Below are 18989 nucleotides of genomic sequence, written 5' to 3'. Positions count from 1 at the left end.
GGTAGAAAATAACAAATCATTATTACATAAAGAGCCTCTGGGACTTCTCCTCTCTGAGCTGCGTGCAGAGGTCTGTTTGCGGACCGTCTGCAGGCTGCGGCTCGGTAGGGGCTGGGCTGATGACAGCATCCTCCGCCGCTCGGCAGTCCACACCTGACCGCCTCCATCAGATGCACCGAGGATGGAGCTCTCTACGCTGCTGGGTTATCCTGTTGCCACCATTTCACACATCCACTGTCCGACACATGTCCTCCAGATGCCGTGAGAGATTCACCTGGGTTCATTTAGCCGGTGGTTTTTCATTTTTATGATTCATTTTGCGCTCCCTTTCGTCTACTCGTCTCAGTGGTCGGATCGAGGTGCTCTCTTTGTTTTCCTGGAAAAAAACGAACAGCAGTGGACTGAAGCTGCGTCGCTGGTAAACACCAGAAATGGGTGTCATTGAACCACTCTCGGTTCGCTTTTGGACCGGATTTTTGCTTTTCTTATGACAAATCATCTGCCCAATCCTGGTTCCTACGAGTTGCTACACTGAGCAGGTAAGGGGTTATTCATTATTAGCTGCTATTAATCCACGCTATTGGTTTCTGTATCTTATTGGCTGGCTAACAGACACCCGTCAAGGCTATTTCTGATCCATCTGTCAGGCATAGTGCGTCATCTTAATTGTCACCCTCCGTCTTCTCTTGCGTGCATCTCCACCTTTCCCAAATAGACTCACATCATGTCAGGCTAAAGCGGTGTAGTCGGGTTTACTGTGCTAAATGTCAGAGACACATCATGTACACATACATATTTCAGATATTCATATGGGACTTATGTAAGGTAGCCTATCTCAGCAGGCCTTAACCATCCACATTAAAACAGAGCAGGAGGTGTGCACACACACACACACACACACACACACACACACACACACACACACACCCACACCCACACCCACACACACACACACACACACACACACACACACACACACACACACACACACACACACACACACACACACACACACACACACACCACACACACACCACACACACACACACCACACACACACACACCACACACACACACACACACACACACACACACACACACACACTAACCCCAAGGCGCTTTGTGCTAAATAGGAACTGCATATGTCACATGCTCCAGGATTAGGCTATCTTTCATAACAAAATATATATACAAATTGCACTTTTATGTGTTACTGAAAAAACTATGCAATATCAACCTCAAACATTGTGATTTACTTCTTTATTTATATATCTATATTTATTTGTGTGCTTATTTAGCATTTAAAAAGGGGGACATGATTAAACAGGCAGAGACAGGAAGTCAGTTCTGTATGGAGAGCAACACAGAAGCTCAAGGCCTTGTTATTTACAGTATGTAGACAAGATAATAGTATCCTAAGAGGAGATAAAGGACCCATGGATCTGAAAAGCTCCTGCAGTAATAGAGTATATGTCTCTTTAAAAATCATTGAAAGTGAATCAGAGCGACAGCACAACAGTTACTTCGTTAGAGGATTTAATTTGATCGCTGTGTTCTTCTCTTATGTTCCAGGCTTCAGTCAAGCAAACAAATGATCCAATCAATAGCCTCTGGACAGAGTCTGCCATAGGGAGGATATCAATAACACGCTAATACACTTGACACACAGACAGACACACACACACACACACACAAACACCAAACACACACAAACACATACATAGGCCATGGCGCTGGAGACCTCGGTGTTCCCCTCCCTCCCGGATTCTCTTTCGCTCCCTGTGGAGGAGAAGGGGGAAGGGGACGATGTGGAGGTGGCCGCCGACGCCACCGGAGTCTTCAACCTATCGGAGGAGCTGGGCCAAATCGTCACCACGGAGACGCCATCAACCCCTCCGCTGTTAGCCAAGGTCAACAGGTCTTTCCAGGCCAAGTTGGCGGAGCGAAATGCCCAAGCCAATGAGCCCAGGAAGAAGGTCGTGCAGGAGAAGGAGAGGGGACGCTTCGGCTGGGGTGAGTGACTCTGCCTGGAAAAGAAAAGATACATTTACAGGTCTTCCAAGTATTATTTGTCACTGAAAATATGTTAAGTTAAGAAAAGACAAATCCACATTACAGTTTTCAGTGAATCAAGGTTCAAGTGCTACAGCAAACACAATGCAAATAGTACATTGGAGTAAAGGATAATGACAAAAGATTATAGAAAAACACCATTACAGATTAAGACAGAACAGAAACCACACTTGTTATGGATACGATTCATGATGAGGTAAATGTTTCCAGAAAGTTATGTCTTCAGTTGAGTCTTTCGAAAACTTAAGAACGTTTGCTAGTATGTCATTATCGACCCCCTTTGGTTTCTAATTCACTTCTTCAGAGATTGGTAGCTGTTGACGGACTCAAGCGTCTGGATCAACGTCAATCAATGCCCTCTTATTGGACCGTGCTGCAGTGGTGCTTTTCATTAGTTTTCTCCAATAGTACTGCCCTTTGTTTGTTTCAGTTTCTCTCCACTTTGCAATAGTCACTGCTAATTAAGGCATTGGACGCTCATTCTTTTTGTGGGAGGATACCTTCCCCGGATCACAAAACTAAGATGAGCTTCTGATGAGATAAAGCTATAAAGCAGACCTTTGTAGAACATCAAGGGCAGATTTTCAGTTTGGTGTAACTTTCTAAAAGAGCAGTCAAAGGGAAAGGACTTTTCTTTTTTATACAAAAATATCTACATGCAGGAAGTGTTTTTCATAGCAAGGGCAAGGCAAAGAAGGGCAAAACTATCCCTTTAAATCTTAATATGACAACAAATATAGATTAGTTTTGCATCGTTTATGTGTTGTAATATCAGTTGTGATGGGTGACAGTAAAAAGGCCTCCTCCAAATAAAGAACACCATCAGTTCCCTTTGAATAGTAAGGAGAGTCCAAAGTTGTAGCTTTTCGTCTCTGAGTGTTTGATGGTGTTCTCCTGCGTCGTATTTCCTCTCCTTTATTTTCCTCACCTGTCTGTTTTGATTTCTGTTACTCAGCAGGCTGGCTTTCCTCTGAGTAATTCTGTCCCCTGGCACCTTCCTCTGTTTATCTTCAAATCTCTCTTATCTTTTCACTGCAGACAGAGTTGTATCTTCAAACAGTGAAACTGTTTCAGTAATGTAGAAAGGGAACCCTGTGTCCATTTTGAAGTATTGTGAAGGGCTTGAACGGGTTTCTTGGAACATAGGGTTATGAAAGTGAGCACCAAAGCTCACATACATCCAGTACGGCATTGGCTCAGTCAGTAGGGGCTTGGACTGTGAGCCGTAGGGTCGCCGGTTCAAGTCCCCGACCAGACCTAAATATGGAGTGTGGACTGCTACTTGGAGAGGTCCCAGTTCACCTCCTGCCCTGCCGTGGTGCCCTTGAGCAAGGCACCAGACCCCCCTTCCCCCTCACTCCCGGGCGCTGTACAATAGCTGCCCACTGCTCCTAGCACTAGACTCCTGGTACTAGGATGGGTTAAAAGCAGAGAACACATTTCACTGTGTGCTCTGCATGTGTGACCATTAAAGAGGGTTTCATCCCTCCAATTCTATCTATCTATTGCTAACTGCTAACCACATTGTTTCTCCACCAGCCCGGGCTCGGCGTAAGAGACAGCGCTACGTGGAGAAGAACGGTCGCTGTAACGTGTCGCACGGTAACATGCGGGAGACTTACCGCTACCTGACCGACATCTTCACCACGCTGGTGGACCTCAACTGGCGCTCCTCGCTCTTCGTCTTCGTCATGGCCTACGCCGTCACGTGGCTCTTCTTCGGGGCCATCTGGTACCTCATAGCCTATTTAAGGTAAGATATTGGAGACACAGGTTGGAAGAAGCACATTTCAATTGTTATTTTTTTATCCTGAGCCATCGAGGAGTATTTAGAATGTCTTTCTAGTTAATCAAAAGTCATATAGCTCAAAATTACAAAAGTATTTGCTTGACTTTAACATTTGAATTAAAAAAAATGTATGACCAAAAACAGGGCTTTCCTTATCTCAGTTCTTTCTGCTTTTCTCCTCTTCCTCCTGCTTGTTACCTCAATGAATAGTTTGACATTTTATTTGCCTTTTTGCTTCCTATCCAAGAGTTAGAAAATACCACTCTAAGTAGGAAAGATACATATGTAGCTACAGCCAGGTAATTATCAGTCTAGCTTTATTTCATTCAAAAAACTAATTGTTAAATGAATGATTGATGAGTTTTCATTTTTGAATTTCAGTCGTGCTTGTAGTAAGACTATTTTGCAGACACAGGCTTGCCGTTTCTAGTCTTCATGCTAAGCTAAGCTAACGTCTCCTAGATGTAGCTTGATACCTAATGAATGGATATAATCTTTTCATCAAACTCTCGTCAAGAAAGCAAATATTTAATGACATTCCACAAAATGTCCTTTAATGCAATTATCATGAGGCAACACTCCCTTTTTAATTGTTGAAAGATGGAGGGTGATGCTGAGAGAGTGATCAGTATAGCAAGATATTCTGCAACGCAGGCAAAAAACCCCCCATTTTTCAGCCAAAACTCAGATGACAAAGCAGTATTAATATTACAGTGTATTTCATCATGTGTTACCTCCTCCCTAGATGTGTCTGCTGGATCCTCGCTCTAATTAGCTAACGTATCCGTCTCGTAAAATCACGACCTCCTCATATCAATTACAGGCCACCTTAAGCCGTGCCAGAGAGCTGTCGCTGTTACTGCTATTCCTCGGTCACCAACACAGGTCAATACAAGTCGTATTTTATATAAATTCCCTAACACCACTTTCATTAATGAGCCCTCCCTCTCTGGCTGGAGCTGTGTTAATAAAACACATTAGCGAGTAGTTTGAGAGCAAATCTGCAGACTCTCGATGGCTCAGGAGTGATAAACCAGCAGAGGGAAGATGCTGCGTGTCATGAAATATGATATGATATATGATGGAAGAATTAGGCTTTTGCAGCATCAACAAAAAGTGACAGCGTAAAAGTCTAGTTAATATGAGGATGAGTCCTTATTCATTACAGGAAGGAGCTGAAAGGTGATGAGAGACAAGTCGTCATATTTCTGCAATTCTGTTCTAAAAATATAAATCTTCTCGCTCTCTATTTGTTACCTCTTGACACCCACTTTGTCACCCTCCCCACTTCCCTTCTCTCACTATCCTCTCAAAGGGGGGATCTGGACCATCTGGAGGATGATACGTGGACGCCGTGCGTCCACAACGTCAACAGCTTCATCTCCGCCTTCCTCTTCTCCATCGAGACGGAGACCACCATCGGATACGGCCACCGTGTCATCACAGACAAGTGTCCAGTCGGCACCATGCTGCTGCTGCTGCAGGCCATCCTGGGGTCCATGGTCAACGCCTTCATGGTGAGCCAGAGAGGGACAGCATGGACAGAAAGGATTATCAATGAGTAGCAAATATTATCAGATTGTTTCAAGTTTCAAGGCTTTTATTGTCATAGCTACAGTGTAGTTATGACAAGGAACATCTTGGGTCACAGGCTCCTCCAACAGTGCAACACAATAAAACAGATAAAATAGTACAAGTAAATAAATTGGGATTATTTTGAAGGTTTTATGCATTGTGATAAATATTAAAGATGATTATTGTGTTCATTTAAGGAAAATACGATGTTATCTCCCTTGTACATTTTACTCAGGTATTAGGTATTAGACTTTACGTATATCTAGAATTTCACTTAGAGAGGAACTTCTTAATCAAATGTTTAATATTTTGTTATAAACCTAAAATGACAGGGCATGATCTTTAAAAACATGTCTTTGCCATACTGATACTGAGCTTTTCGCTGACCCTAGTGAGGACTGATCTAATACTTATGTATGTCTAACACATCGCCTGCTTTAACACAGATTAAAGGAAACTAAAAAGCGTTCAAATCACATTTTAGATTCTTAGTTCAATGTTCAAATGATAAAATGTCATTTGGGAAAAACCCACCTTTCTGAAATGCCTGGTAATAAGATAAAACAAATTATAAAACGGTTTGATCAGAGTCTGTTTGATTCGAGGGAGGCCTCCTGTTAGTTCATGCAGACAAAATGACATCAATTGGGTGCAGATGGTGGGCCTCCTGATAACGAATATTTACTTGGAAAGTGCTGACAGAGCTCCATGTTTTCCAAGTAGTAAGCACTCTTTTGATGAGGATGAATCCACACACAGAATCATGTTTATGCAGGCTTGCAATCTGGAAAGATGCCATATTAGCACTGAGCTTACTTACTATTCATATTAAAAAATATTGATTCTGAGGTTAATTCAAGAGTCACTACTCTCTTTGAACGCTGAGAACTGGAAATAGTCAGCTCTTTTTTAAAATATGGACGAGCGTTTGTAATCAGCACTCATTTTGTCTGTTATTTTTGGAAAAACAAGGGATGCCTTTGTTTCTACAGTACAATAATCCTCAGTCGTTCTTCCAGTTGTTTGAGTGTATTGCCTCCCCCTCCTCCTCTCTGTGCAGGTGGGCTGTATGTTTGTGAAGATCTCGCAGCCCAACAAGCGAGCGGAGACTCTGGTGTTCTCCAAACACGCCGTCATCTCTCTGAGAGACGACAAGCTCTGCCTGATGTTCAGGGTGGGCGACCTGCGCAGCTCTCACATCGTAGGGGCCAACATGAGGGCCAAACTCATCAAGTCCAAACAGACCCAGGAGGGTGAGGCTGCAAGAGAATTAACTTTAATAAAGTCACATTTACTCGCTACTAATAAGGGCTGTAATGACAGTTTAACGCTATATTTATATTCAAATCAAAGTCAACTTTATTGTCATCTTTCAGTTTGTGTGTACAGACAGAGAGATCGAAATACCGTTTCCCACAATCCCAAATACAAAAATACAAATATATGTAAAAATATGTATATCCATATAAACACAATCAATACATATGCACACATTAAGACATAAATAAAAGCACAACAATCAATATATACAAAATAACAGTCACTTCAATATCTTTGGGATATATATATTGTTGAAATTCTCATTCCTAATCTATATGTTTTCACTTGGTTCTTCTGTAAAGTTGTAGATACAGTTTAGCCTACTCCTATATTATCATTGTCCTGTTTTACAATATTTCTTTAATTAGTGTTGGCTATGAGGATTGTTTCTGACTTAGTGATGTACACATTTCTAAACTAACTCCATAGTGTTTAAATGTATTGAAAAGAAAAAAGGTGTAGTTCTCACCCAAACTTAAAACATGTGACACTATATTTTACATTTTGACCTCAAGAATTGATCTGCTTTATTCCATATTTACAGGCTTCTCAGAAACAACATTTTCACTGTGGTAAAAAAAAACTGAGTCAACCGAGTATCAACCTGCGACATCAATTACATTTATATTCCAAAAGTGACTTTTTTACAAGGATGATAATGTCACCAAAGTAGATGAAAGGCCATCAAAGCTTCATTTAAAAACCTTAATAAAAGCTTTGAGTGCAAAATGATATAGATTACTATGACTACTACAAAAGCTAATGCTACTTCTGACAATGCAACGTGTGAAACTACTATCTAATTATACAACTCTTAAAAAGATATGTGTACTTCCTTTTGAGTGCATTTCAAAATCATAATTATTCCCCTTTCACCTAAGCAGATTTGATATTAACCGGCTTTTTGATGATCCAGATTTAGAGAGCTGCCTGTGGTTATGCTGATCTTAACTTATTTATAAAGAGAGAAACTCTAATATCTTCCTTTCCTTCTCCTCACCTCCGGTTGTCTCGTCTCCTCCAGGTGAGTTCATCCCTCTGGACCAGACGGACATCAGCGTGGGCTTTGAGACGGGCGATGATCGTCTCTTCCTGGTCTCTCCGCTGGTCATCTCCCATGAGATCGACTCAAATTCCCCGTTCTGGGACATGTCTCAGTCCCAGCTGCAGAAGGAGGACTTCGAGATCGTGGTCATCCTGGAGGGAATGGTGGAGGCTACCGGTGAGGAATGGGATACAAATAGTTATGAAGTAATAGGAACGCAAACAGCATAATCCATCTGTCCTTGGGTCAACCATTTTCCCTTAAAGGGGACCTGTCATGCAAAATGCACTTTTGTATGTCTTTTATACATGAACATGTGTCCCCGGTGTGTCAGGGAACTCACTAAGTGTCAGAAAACACAACCCTCTCTCTTTTCCTCCATACCCAAATCTCTAAAAACGGGGCTGCAACAGATCTGATACAGACTGATCCAGATTTGAAATAGTTCTGACGTCAGAAACAAGGAGCTCCGCCTATATGGGCAACTCTCCACCTATCAGGGGAATGAGAGGTTGCGTGGCATGGTAACAGCATGGTAACAGCATGGTAACATGACGCTCGTGCCTCGCCCCCCTCCTTTGCAGGGGGGCGTGGTCAGCTGCAGCTCATTTGCCACAGAATCAGCCCTTGCAAAAACAGGGCTGGAATACAGCAAATAGAGCGAAATGAGGCATGGCTGAAATGCATGATCTGTTTGGTATTTTGAAAAAAAAACTTCACAGACATGTTTTATATAGGTATGGCCCTACAATATATGTTTCAAATATAGCATGATAGGTCCACTTTAAAGGGGCCATATTCTGCTCATTTTCAGGTTCATATTTGTACTTTGTGTCTCTGCTGGGACATGTCTCCTTGCTCTAATGTTCACAAAGCTCTTTATTGTTCTCATACTGCCTGTGCTGCAGCACCTCTTTTCACCCTCTGTCTGAAACCAGAGCCCAGTCTGCTCTGATTGGTTAGCTGGCCGGCTCTGTTGTGATTGGTCAACCGCTTACAAATGTCCCGCCTCTTAGCCTATCACTTACAATTAGTTGGAGTGCAAGCCAAAAGAAGCGAGAGTGTTACATAGTGATGTCACTGTGTTACTGAAGTAAACAAAGGAAAATGAAAATGAGGTAAACAGAAAAATTTCGTTGTAAAAATGACGATGTAAATGAACACTAAAAATAGTAGAACAAATAATACATTGAGCTGATAATGATATAGGGACAATCCATATAACTATTACCATGAACCCTTTTTTGTATCACTCATGGGTTTAATATGAGTGTTAGATAATTAAAATATAATATCATATTCTAAATTACAAATAGCATTGTTATGTAGGGGAAATAATGTTAAATGCAATTTAATATAACTGTTCAATTGTAACAGCCTCTTTGTTCTAAATGCATGTTCGGCTGCGACAACAAGTATAGAGCATTAGGGAATTCATCTTGTAGATGCAGCTGTCTGATGTGACTGTACCACCATCACTGTTTTACAGAAAGCAAACCCCGTCCAAAGCTGTCCATTAGAACAATGAAATGACCCCTTCCAGGATGTCTGAGTTTAGATCAAAAGAAACGTCTTTTTAAAACCTCTATATGTCTCTTCAGGCTTTCGGGAAGCTTGAGAGCCTGATGTTGTTGGGGAATATACTTATACATATGTTTAGATAATGGTATATGTGATTACGTTATATTAAAGGAAATAAAACTGGATAGTAATCACTCGAGCAAGCGTTCTCCTGTGGTGTATTGTTCTGTTCTCATACTGTATTTTCCCATCACTCATCCCATTTAAAATCTCTGTGTAAGGAGGAGATTAAAAAGTGTTACAGCCAGAGGAACTATCCACATCCCAACACCAGCGAGTGTGCGAGTGTGTGTGTGTGTGTGTCACAGTAAATACTCATCTGCCCCTGAGCAAGACACTGACCCCCTTTTGAACCATCTCACTGTTAGTCACACTTTGTTTTGGATTCAAACACATCTCAGTTTTCATTACTAAAGCTCCAAACACCCCACAGGCTATAGAGTTGTTTTAAAAGACAATTTATTAAAACTTTAAGGAGGTCTGGATTCAAAGAATATTGATTGGGAAAATCATTTACCGCAGCTGGGCTACGAGTTATCTCTGCTCATAGATCTCGTCAACGATTACACATTCAAAAGCAGAGATACAGAGGGCTGAAACTATCAATTTATTATGGCGATTATCTTCTATCAATTTTACAAATTACTGAACACAGTAAACATTGTCCATCCCGTTAATCAAAGACCCTCGCTTTTGAGGGCTGAAACTTAATTTATACAAGATTAGTCTCACTTTTAATCACACATTATTACATGGTAAGACTTACAACTTAAATGTTGACTGCTGTCCCCTGCATATTTTCCTAAAACCTGAGGTCATTTCATACAGTATATCATTTGGTAATGGAAAATGATACAGTAAAGTACACTGAACAAAAATATAAATGCAACATTTTTGTTTTTGCTCACATTTTTCATGAGATGAACTCAAAGATCTAAAACATTTTCTATATACACAAAATAACCATTTCTCTCAAATATTGTTCACAAATTTGAAAACATCTGTGATAGTGAGCACTTCTCCTTTGCCGAGATAATCCATCCCACCTCACAGGTGTGGCATATCAAGATGCTAATTAGACAGCATGATTATTGCACAGGTGTGCCTTAGGCTGGCCACAATAAAAGGCCACTCTGAAACGTGCAGTTTTGCTTTATTGGGGGGGTCTGGGGGGGTCCGAAAACCAGTCAGTATCTGGTGTGACCGCCATTTGCCTCACGCAGTGCAACACATCTCCTTCGCATAGAGTTGATCAGGTTGTTGATTGTGGCCTGTGGAATGTTGGTCCACTCCTCTTCAATGGCTGCGCCAAGTTGCTGGATATTGGCAGGAACTGGAACACGCTGTCGTATACGCCGATCCAGAGCATCCCAAACATGCTCAATGGGTGACATGTCCGGTGAGTATGCTGGCCATGCAAGAACTGGGATGTTTTCAGCCTCCAGGAATTGTGTACAGATCCTTGCAACATGGGGCCGTGCATTATCATGCTGCAACATGAGGTGATGGTCGTGGATGAATGGCACAACAATGGGCCTCAGGATCTCGTCACGGTATCTCTGTGCATTCACAATGCCATCAATAAAATGCACCTGTGTTCGTCGTCCATGACATACGCCTGCCCATACCATAACCCCACCACCACCATGGGCCACTCGATTCACAACATTGACATCAGAAAACCGCTCACCCACACGACGCCACACACGCTGTCTGCCATCTGCCCTGAACAGTGAAAACCGGGATTCATCCGTGAAGAGAACACCTCTCCAACGTGCCAGACGCCATCGAATGTGAGCGTTTGCCCACTCAAGTCGGTTACGACGACGAACCGGAGTCAGGTCGAGACCCCGATGCGGACGACGAGCATGCAGATGAGCTTCCCTGAGACGGTTTCTGACAGCAGAAATTCTTTGGTTATGCAAACCGATTGTTGCAGCAGCTGTCCGAGTGGCTGGTCTCAGGCGATCTTGGAGGTGAACATGCTGCGGATGTGGAGGTCCTGGGCTGGTGTGGTTACACATGGTCTGCGGTTGTGAGGCCGGTTGGATGTACTGCCAAATTCTCTGAAACGCCTTTGGAGACGGCTTATGGTAGAGAAATGAACATTCAATTCACGGGCAACAGCTCTGGTGGACATTCCTGCTGTCAGCATGCCAATTGCACGCTCCCTCAAAACTTGCGACATCTGTGGCATTGTGCTGTGTGATAAAACTGAACATTTCAGAGTGGCTTTTTATTGTGGCCAGCCTAAGGCACACCTGTGCAATAATCATGCTGTCTAATCAGCATCTTGATATGCCACACCTGTGAGGTGGGATGGATTATCTCGGCAAAGGAGAAGTGCTCACTATCACAGATTTTTTCAGATTTGTGAACAATATTTGAGAGAAATGGTTATTTTGTGTATATAGAAACAATTTTAGATCTTTGAGTTCATCTCATGAAAAATGGGAGCAAAAACAAAAGTGTTGCATTTATATTTTTGTTCAGTGTATTTTATATGATGTGGAAAAAACTGTACAATTGAACGACTTTGGTATACAAGAGCTACAACAGTGTATAACCGAGAAAAGAGCACATCTCCTCTTTTATCATTCAGAAAAGCCCCCACTTCTCCCATCACAAAGAGACCTTAACAAACAGTAGGAAAAACAAAACTGGAGCTTCAGGAGTCCCTTAAAGTAGCCTAAAATACATATTGACTAATGAATGACAAATGTCGAAATTGAAAACAGAAAGAAGAAATAGGTTAAGAGTAGTTGGCATAGTTACGTACCAAAGTCTTCTATTCAAAAAGTGACTGAACTATTTATTATGACGATTATCTTCTACCAATTTTACAAATGACTGAACACAGTAAACAATGTCCATCCCGTTAATCAAAGATCCTCGCTTTGACAGTCCAACACTTTAAGATAAAAATACAGGGACAGCAAGAAAAGTCAATATTTAAGAGCAGCATTTTCTGGCGTTTTTGCACGAAAATGTTCTTTCTTTTATTAATCAATAATAAAAAAGATGTTACTTTTCTCTATCAGCTAACCAAGTTGTTGGCTAATCATTGCAGCTCTAGAGTTTAACGCCTCTGTTATATTTATGATTGTATTTCATGTTGTTGGATAGTGACAAACGACAACTATAAACAGAGTCTGTCAGAAACAAATCAGGAAGTTACAATGGAAGATTTAGATGGCCTGTGTTTATCTCTTTTTATAGTTTCCCGTTCTCATATTGTCTTATGTCCAATTCATTCTGAGACCTAACTGTTCCTCACTTTTTGGCAGGAACAGCCAAAGCTATTCATAATGCTTCTTCCACGAGGTAGAGTCTCTGCCTACTCCAAATATTGATTATCTGAGTCAGAGTGCGGCGCAGAGTAACAAAGCCGACACTATAGAATATTCATATTGAGATTAAATGAATGATCTCTTGGTGTGTTTGACTTTGACTTTCTGCTCTGAGTGTTGCCCTGTTCCTTCATCGTATGCAACACAAGGGTCTGAATGAGTCATAAGCATTAGTGAATGTATGTACTCATCAGTATGCTGGTCTCTGTGCAGGCATGACGTGCCAGGCGAGGAGCTCCTACCTAGCGGACGAGGTGATGTGGGGTCACAGGTTCAGCCCCATGATGCTGCTGGCAGAGGGCTTCTTCGACATCGACTACGGAGCCTTTCATCACACCTTTGAGGTAAAGTCTTTCAAAACTGGGGACAAACTACGGGAGGGTTTATCAAAACTTTAAGAGGTCTAGTTCATTGATTGTAAAAATCAATAACAGCAGCTGGGCTACGAGTTCTTTCATACATACCGTTAGAGTTTACATTTTGAGAAGCATGTGAATTAAGTCTGCAATTAACCATTATTTTCATTATTTATTTACCTGCTGGATATCTTCTACATTAACCGATTTAAGTTATCAAAATGACAGAAAACAGTCAAAAATGTCCATCTCAAGTCCAAGGTGATGTCTTTAAATGTCTTGCTTTGTTATTCCAAAACCCAAATATATAATCTCACATAGAAAGCAAGACAAGTACATTTTTAAGAGCAGCATTTTCTGGCCGTTTTGCACGAAAATGTACTTTTCTATCAACTAACCAAGTTGTTGACTAATCATTACAGCTCTAGAGTGTAACGCCTCTAGATGATTGTATTTAATGTCGTTGGATAGTGAAGTGCCCTACTGTCTAAGAACGACAACTATGAACAGAGTCTGTCAAGGAGATTTTTCAACATCCTTTTTAAGAATTAAAGTTGTTTTTTTTATATGCACAAAAGCTACAATGAATGATTGGCTCTTCTAAAGTCCAGGAAGTAGGAAGTAAAGTAGCGCAAGTGATACAATGGTGCTAGTAAAATGCAGGAATGAGTAAGCTACGTACATATAAGATTGTATAAGATCAAATACTTAGTAAGTCAAGTCAAAATCCTCCTTCAACACTTGTTTGCTGTTAAAAAAAGCAATGCCTGATATTTTCATGTAGGATAGTGTCGTCACATTGGATTTTGTAGCTAAAATGGCTTCCAATTTTTTTTCAAACAAATGTTCCATACTTTTAAAACATTTTCTCAGAAAACGCAATCGTTATTCTACAACCACAAGTTTTTCAGTAAGAAAACCTGGAACAAGTGGAGCTGTTATCCCTATTCCTGTCTCCACCTACATGTAGTGTATAACCGACAGCTAAATTCTCACTCTTGTTCACTTGAGGTTGATGAAATGCATGCTGGGAAATGCAGGAAGTCGAACTGAAGCATTTATTTTGGTAGGGACAAGCACAGCATGGACCAACGCCACACAGCAGAGCTTTTATAACCTATGCCTATCCAGTTATACAATAAGAAGACACTTAAGCTCCTGATCACACACAACTAAATATTTGATGTCTTACACGCAAACTGAAAACCTCTTTCTACTGCACCTTGTTGTTGGCGTATTGATAGCTAATATACCTGCACGATTCTTGCTATTTGGAGTTTGTCTGTTCATGATTCAATGCACATACAAGTCACTTTGAGTAATAATGTCAGCTAAATAAAAACGAGTGAGTTTATCATTTTACCACTTCCGGTTCCCTCGTCTCAGAGTCAACGGGTTTTTGGAACATGTTTTTGGAAAATAGCTAGAAATAAGGTCTGTGGTTGACACACATTTAAGAGACGGATCATGTTTTGTTCTACGACATTAAATACATCAGCAGTGACCCCACTGGTGATTCTTGAAGAGTTTACGTGTCTGAAAAACGATGGTTGTTAACAAGTGGCTGAATAGGACTACAGGAGTTGTCGAGGACGTTGTACGTCATTACACCGAACACGTAAACACTCCCGCTAAGTTAGTTTGCCCTGTTCTGCTTGAAAGCAAGTACCTGCCTCCTGCACACTGTTAAAACAAACGCTTCAACTTGTACACTTTTGAATCTGTATTTTTGAATATCGATCTTAAGTTGGCGTGACGTTGAATTCTTGCAACCCTGCTGTATTCGGCTGTAGTTAGTTTATAGCATAACGTTAGCATTTTGCTTCTGGCGATTCGATTTATGATTCAAAAACTATAAAAGTTGGGGAGACATGTGGAGATTATCCGGCTGAACAAAAAGTGCATTTATCATACAGGTTCGTTTTCCACAGATCTAATTTTTTACCATATTCCAAAACCCTTTTTTTGTCGAGGGAACCCATGCGCAGCTTACTTCCGGGTCGGCCTACAAAAATACTTCATCACTGAAATCTAACTGGGGATGAGGCTTTCTCTTGCCATAGTTGCAATACTAATATCTTCATCCCCTCTCCTAAGGTGACCACGCCCTCCTGCTCGGCACGAGATATCTCATTGGCTGCAGCCAGACTGGACGCTCACCTGTACTGGTCCATCTCCAGCAGGCTGGACGAGGAGCCAACGCTGACCAATGAGGCGTCCAGGCAGCCGGACAGCGTCTCGGCCAATAGCAAAGCAGGAGAGCCCATCTTCATCGTGGGGGAGATGACGGACATCCAGGAGCAAACGGGACAGGGCGAGCTGAACGGCAGCGTCGCCACCGTCCAATCAGAATCAGAGGCCTAGAATAGACAATGTTTACAAAGACCTGAAGTATATCACCACCTCACCACTTTTAGTGTTTGCAAATCTTTTCTCTCCAGGCGAATGAGTAGTTTCATTAGGCCTAGTTCTATGGTATATGCCATATCTTATGTTACCATATGAAGGAGTTTCTTTCTTGATATTCTTTTGTCTTTTATTTCTATGTTGATCTTTGTTACAAGTGTACTATATGTGTGCTATCTTTTTTTTTCTCCGATTTGTTGTGTTAGATCACCCTTGCCTATATCTACATTTAAATGACAATACTATGCTTTAGGTAGGGTCAACAACAGTATAACGTGTGGACCATGGCAGAATGTGGAACAAGATAAGAAGGGGGTTGTTTGTGCAGAGTCACGAAAGTGGATTGTTCACATTTAAAATAGGTACGGTGCATAGACGCTTTAATTTCACCTGTGCATGAATATCACTAGAAGGATAGACTGAAATTGTTGTAACCTCAAATCTCTTTAGAAATGCAAAGATGGTTAGAAAATGTATTGTACATCAATCAGGTGTTACAGGGTGGGAAAGTAACACCAGCCCACCACTTACATTTGGCCCCAAACCCTCTTGTGGTGCTAGAAAAAGTTTAAAATATCTATTTGGCTGACAAAAGATTATAAAAGTGGCCAGACAACAAAGCTGGTTTCCTTCCCTGGGTGTAAACAAGTTATTGTCTTATATAGGCCCAGAGTATTATGTTATTTGTTCTTAAAGAAATACTTCACCCCAAAAAATATAATTTTTACATCAATTATTCACCCAAAAGGAAACCGTTTTCTCACATGCCTATATGGTGAACGAAGGATCCAAAATGTATGATAAATTGAGGTCTCTCAAACAACATATGCAGTTTAATCTAAGTTTAATTGATTCAGTCGTATGCTCACTTCTTCCTAAACACATGCATTTCACTAAAACCGTAAACAAATTTAGCGCAGACATGCAACTTCTAAAGTGTTTCAAATATAACGATTTTAGTGAAAATGCTGGGAATGTTTGGGAAAAAGTGTAGTGTACGACTGAACAAATCAACTCTACAGGTTGTGTGAGTTTATTAACAAATGTTCAGATAATGTTATTTAACGCAGAACAAATTCGATTCAATTCATTGAGATTTTTCTCTCCGTTTTTGGATTCTTTATATTGGTAGTTAATTGATACACAAATGATCTCTTTTGGGATGAAGCGTTCAATTATCACCAGGCTGATTAACCACTAAAAATGCCCAACAGCGATGTCACTGAGTCCTGGAGTACACCTGTACTTCACAGCAGTACGGTGAGAAATTAAAATACTGGGAAAAACAGATTTAAGTTACTATTTAATGACATTTGCTGACTTTCCTATCTGCACTCTCCCATCATGGTGACTAGGGGTATCTATCTAAAACCAGGTGAACACTCAGAGTGTCTGTGGCTTCGTTTCATATACGGCGTGTGTAGCACAAGGATTATCTGTGTTCTGTTCCCAGCCAAGTAGAAATTAAAAAGCACAACAGTGTCCTGCTCAGTCCGGCCCAAACTCCTGCTTCTGCTGCTGTGTATATATGTGGCCATTTTTACTTCGTGTTTTTAATATGTAATATAACATATGAATTATAATTAATAAACTGCAGTATATTCCAGAAACAACTGTCCCACGTGTGTCATTTTCTGAGATTGCATGTTCAGAAAAGAAAACGGAAGTGTTCCTGAAAATAGGCCTGCACGTAAATTATATCACAAGTGAATGGAGTAGTGGTACTGCAGTGTAACAACATAAAATCAGTGTTGGCATGGAGCCAGGTACATTTAATCATGCACTCTAATAACACTTCACTTGGGTATTTCCTATTTATGCTTCTATAGTTCTACCTCATCACATTTCAGAGGGAAATACACATTTTACTCCACTTCATTTAACTAAAAGCTATATTTACTAGTACCTTAAAACAACTTTGATTAAGATTGAACACACATTATACCAACATCCTATTAGGTGTTGGGTTGCATCTTGTTAAACTACTACTTTAACAGTAGATAGTAGTTAAAATTAGCTTACCATCCATTAAAATTAAGCTGTAATGAAAACATGATATATGATACAAATCGATCTGGCCATTTTCCTGATGGTAATGAATTATATTTACATGCTAGTGCTACTATTGTAAAACACCTGAACACTTCTTATATCTCAGTATGAGTTATATTAAATCAATTATTAGACACTGAGAGGAAACAAACTGATAATTGCAAATATTACTTTTCAATTCTCAAGGAACCTAAAAAAGGTGCATCTCCTATTGAACCTTCAAATAATCTGATGTCATGTTGTACAGTACATATGATAAGTGAAGTGGTGCTGAATTAAGTATTTCGATCATTTAAACAAAACATACAGCAGTTTTGGCCACAAAATGTACTTTTAGTATCAAAACTAGAAGTATTTTTTTCACAAGGGTCAGTGTTGGATATTGTTGGGGAATTATTTCCCCTGCATGTCATCTTTCGCCCTCTGACGCAGATGCCCAGCCTTGAGCAGCCGTTATCTCCCTTAAAGGTGGGGTAGGTAATTTTGGAAAAACCAGCTCGAGTGCGCTAGAATTTGAAAATACAAAACCGGAAAAAATCTGCCACTTCCTTCAGACTTCCTTACAGAGCCCCTCCTCCAACACACACGAACGCGCACATGACCAATGAGGGCACGATATACACTGAACAAAAATATAAACGCTTTTTGCTCCCATTTTTCATGAGATGAACTCAAAGATCTAAAACATTTTGTAAATACACAAAATAACCATTTCTCTCAAATATTGTTCACAAATCTGAAAAAATCTGTGATAGTGAGCACTTCTCCTTTGCCGAGATAATTACATTACATTACATTACATTGCATTTAGCTGACGCTTTTATCCAAAGCGACTTACAATAAGTGCGTTCGTCCAACAAAATACAACTTGAAGAAAACAGAATCATAAAAGTACATCAGGTTTCATAGAGCAAAAACATTTCAAGTGCTACTCAACTGGCTTTAGAAAAGCCAGTCCTTTATTAGTATAAAAGTGCTTCGTTAATAGTTCTATCGCTCGAAGTGGAGTCGAAAGAGATGAGTTTTCAGTTTGCGCCGGAAGATGTGCAAGCTATCTGCCGTCCTGATGTCAATGGGGAGCTCATTCCACCATCTTGGAGCCAGGACAGCAAACCCACGTGTTTTCGCCGTTGGGAACTTGGGTCCCCCTCGCAGCGAGGGCGCAGCGAGTCGTTTGGCTGATGCAGAGCGTAGTGCACGCGCTGGGGTGTACGGTTTAACCATGTCCTGGATGTACGAAGGGCCAGATCCATTCGCAGCATGGTACGCAAGTACCAGTGTCTTGAAGTGGATTCTAGCAGTTACCGGAAGCCAGTGAAGCGAGCGTAGGAGCGGAGTAGTGTGGGAAAATTTAGGAAGGTTGAAGACCAGACGAGCTGCTGCATTCTGGATGAGCTGCAGAGGTCGGATGGCACATGCAGGTAGACCAGCCAGGAGGGAGT

The 18989-nt window shown here is 41.0% G+C and overlaps 1 protein-coding gene across 1 annotated transcript; it reads left to right on the top strand.

Annotated features, from left to right (window-relative positions):
- Window positions 1-76: 76 nt before the first annotated feature.
- On the top strand, window positions 77-17108 carry kcnj9 (potassium inwardly rectifying channel subfamily J member 9). The gene is made up of 8 exons (XM_034204465.1): window positions 77-539; window positions 1573-2013; window positions 3613-3826; window positions 5178-5379; window positions 6498-6690; window positions 7782-7979; window positions 12947-13077; window positions 15187-17108. Exons 2-8 carry the CDS (start codon window positions 1728-1730, stop codon window positions 15451-15453), a joined length of 1491 nt encoding a protein of 496 aa, XP_034060356.1. The 5' UTR covers window positions 77-539; window positions 1573-1727; the 3' UTR covers window positions 15454-17108.
- Window positions 17109-18989: the final 1881 nt, after the last annotated feature.

The sequence above is a fragment of the Gymnodraco acuticeps genome, unplaced genomic scaffold (assembly GCF_902827175.1).
Source record: "Gymnodraco acuticeps unplaced genomic scaffold, fGymAcu1.1, whole genome shotgun sequence".
Taxonomy (NCBI): Eukaryota; Metazoa; Chordata; class Actinopteri; order Perciformes; family Bathydraconidae; genus Gymnodraco; species Gymnodraco acuticeps.
This window is presented reverse-complemented; position numbering and strand designations above follow the sequence as displayed.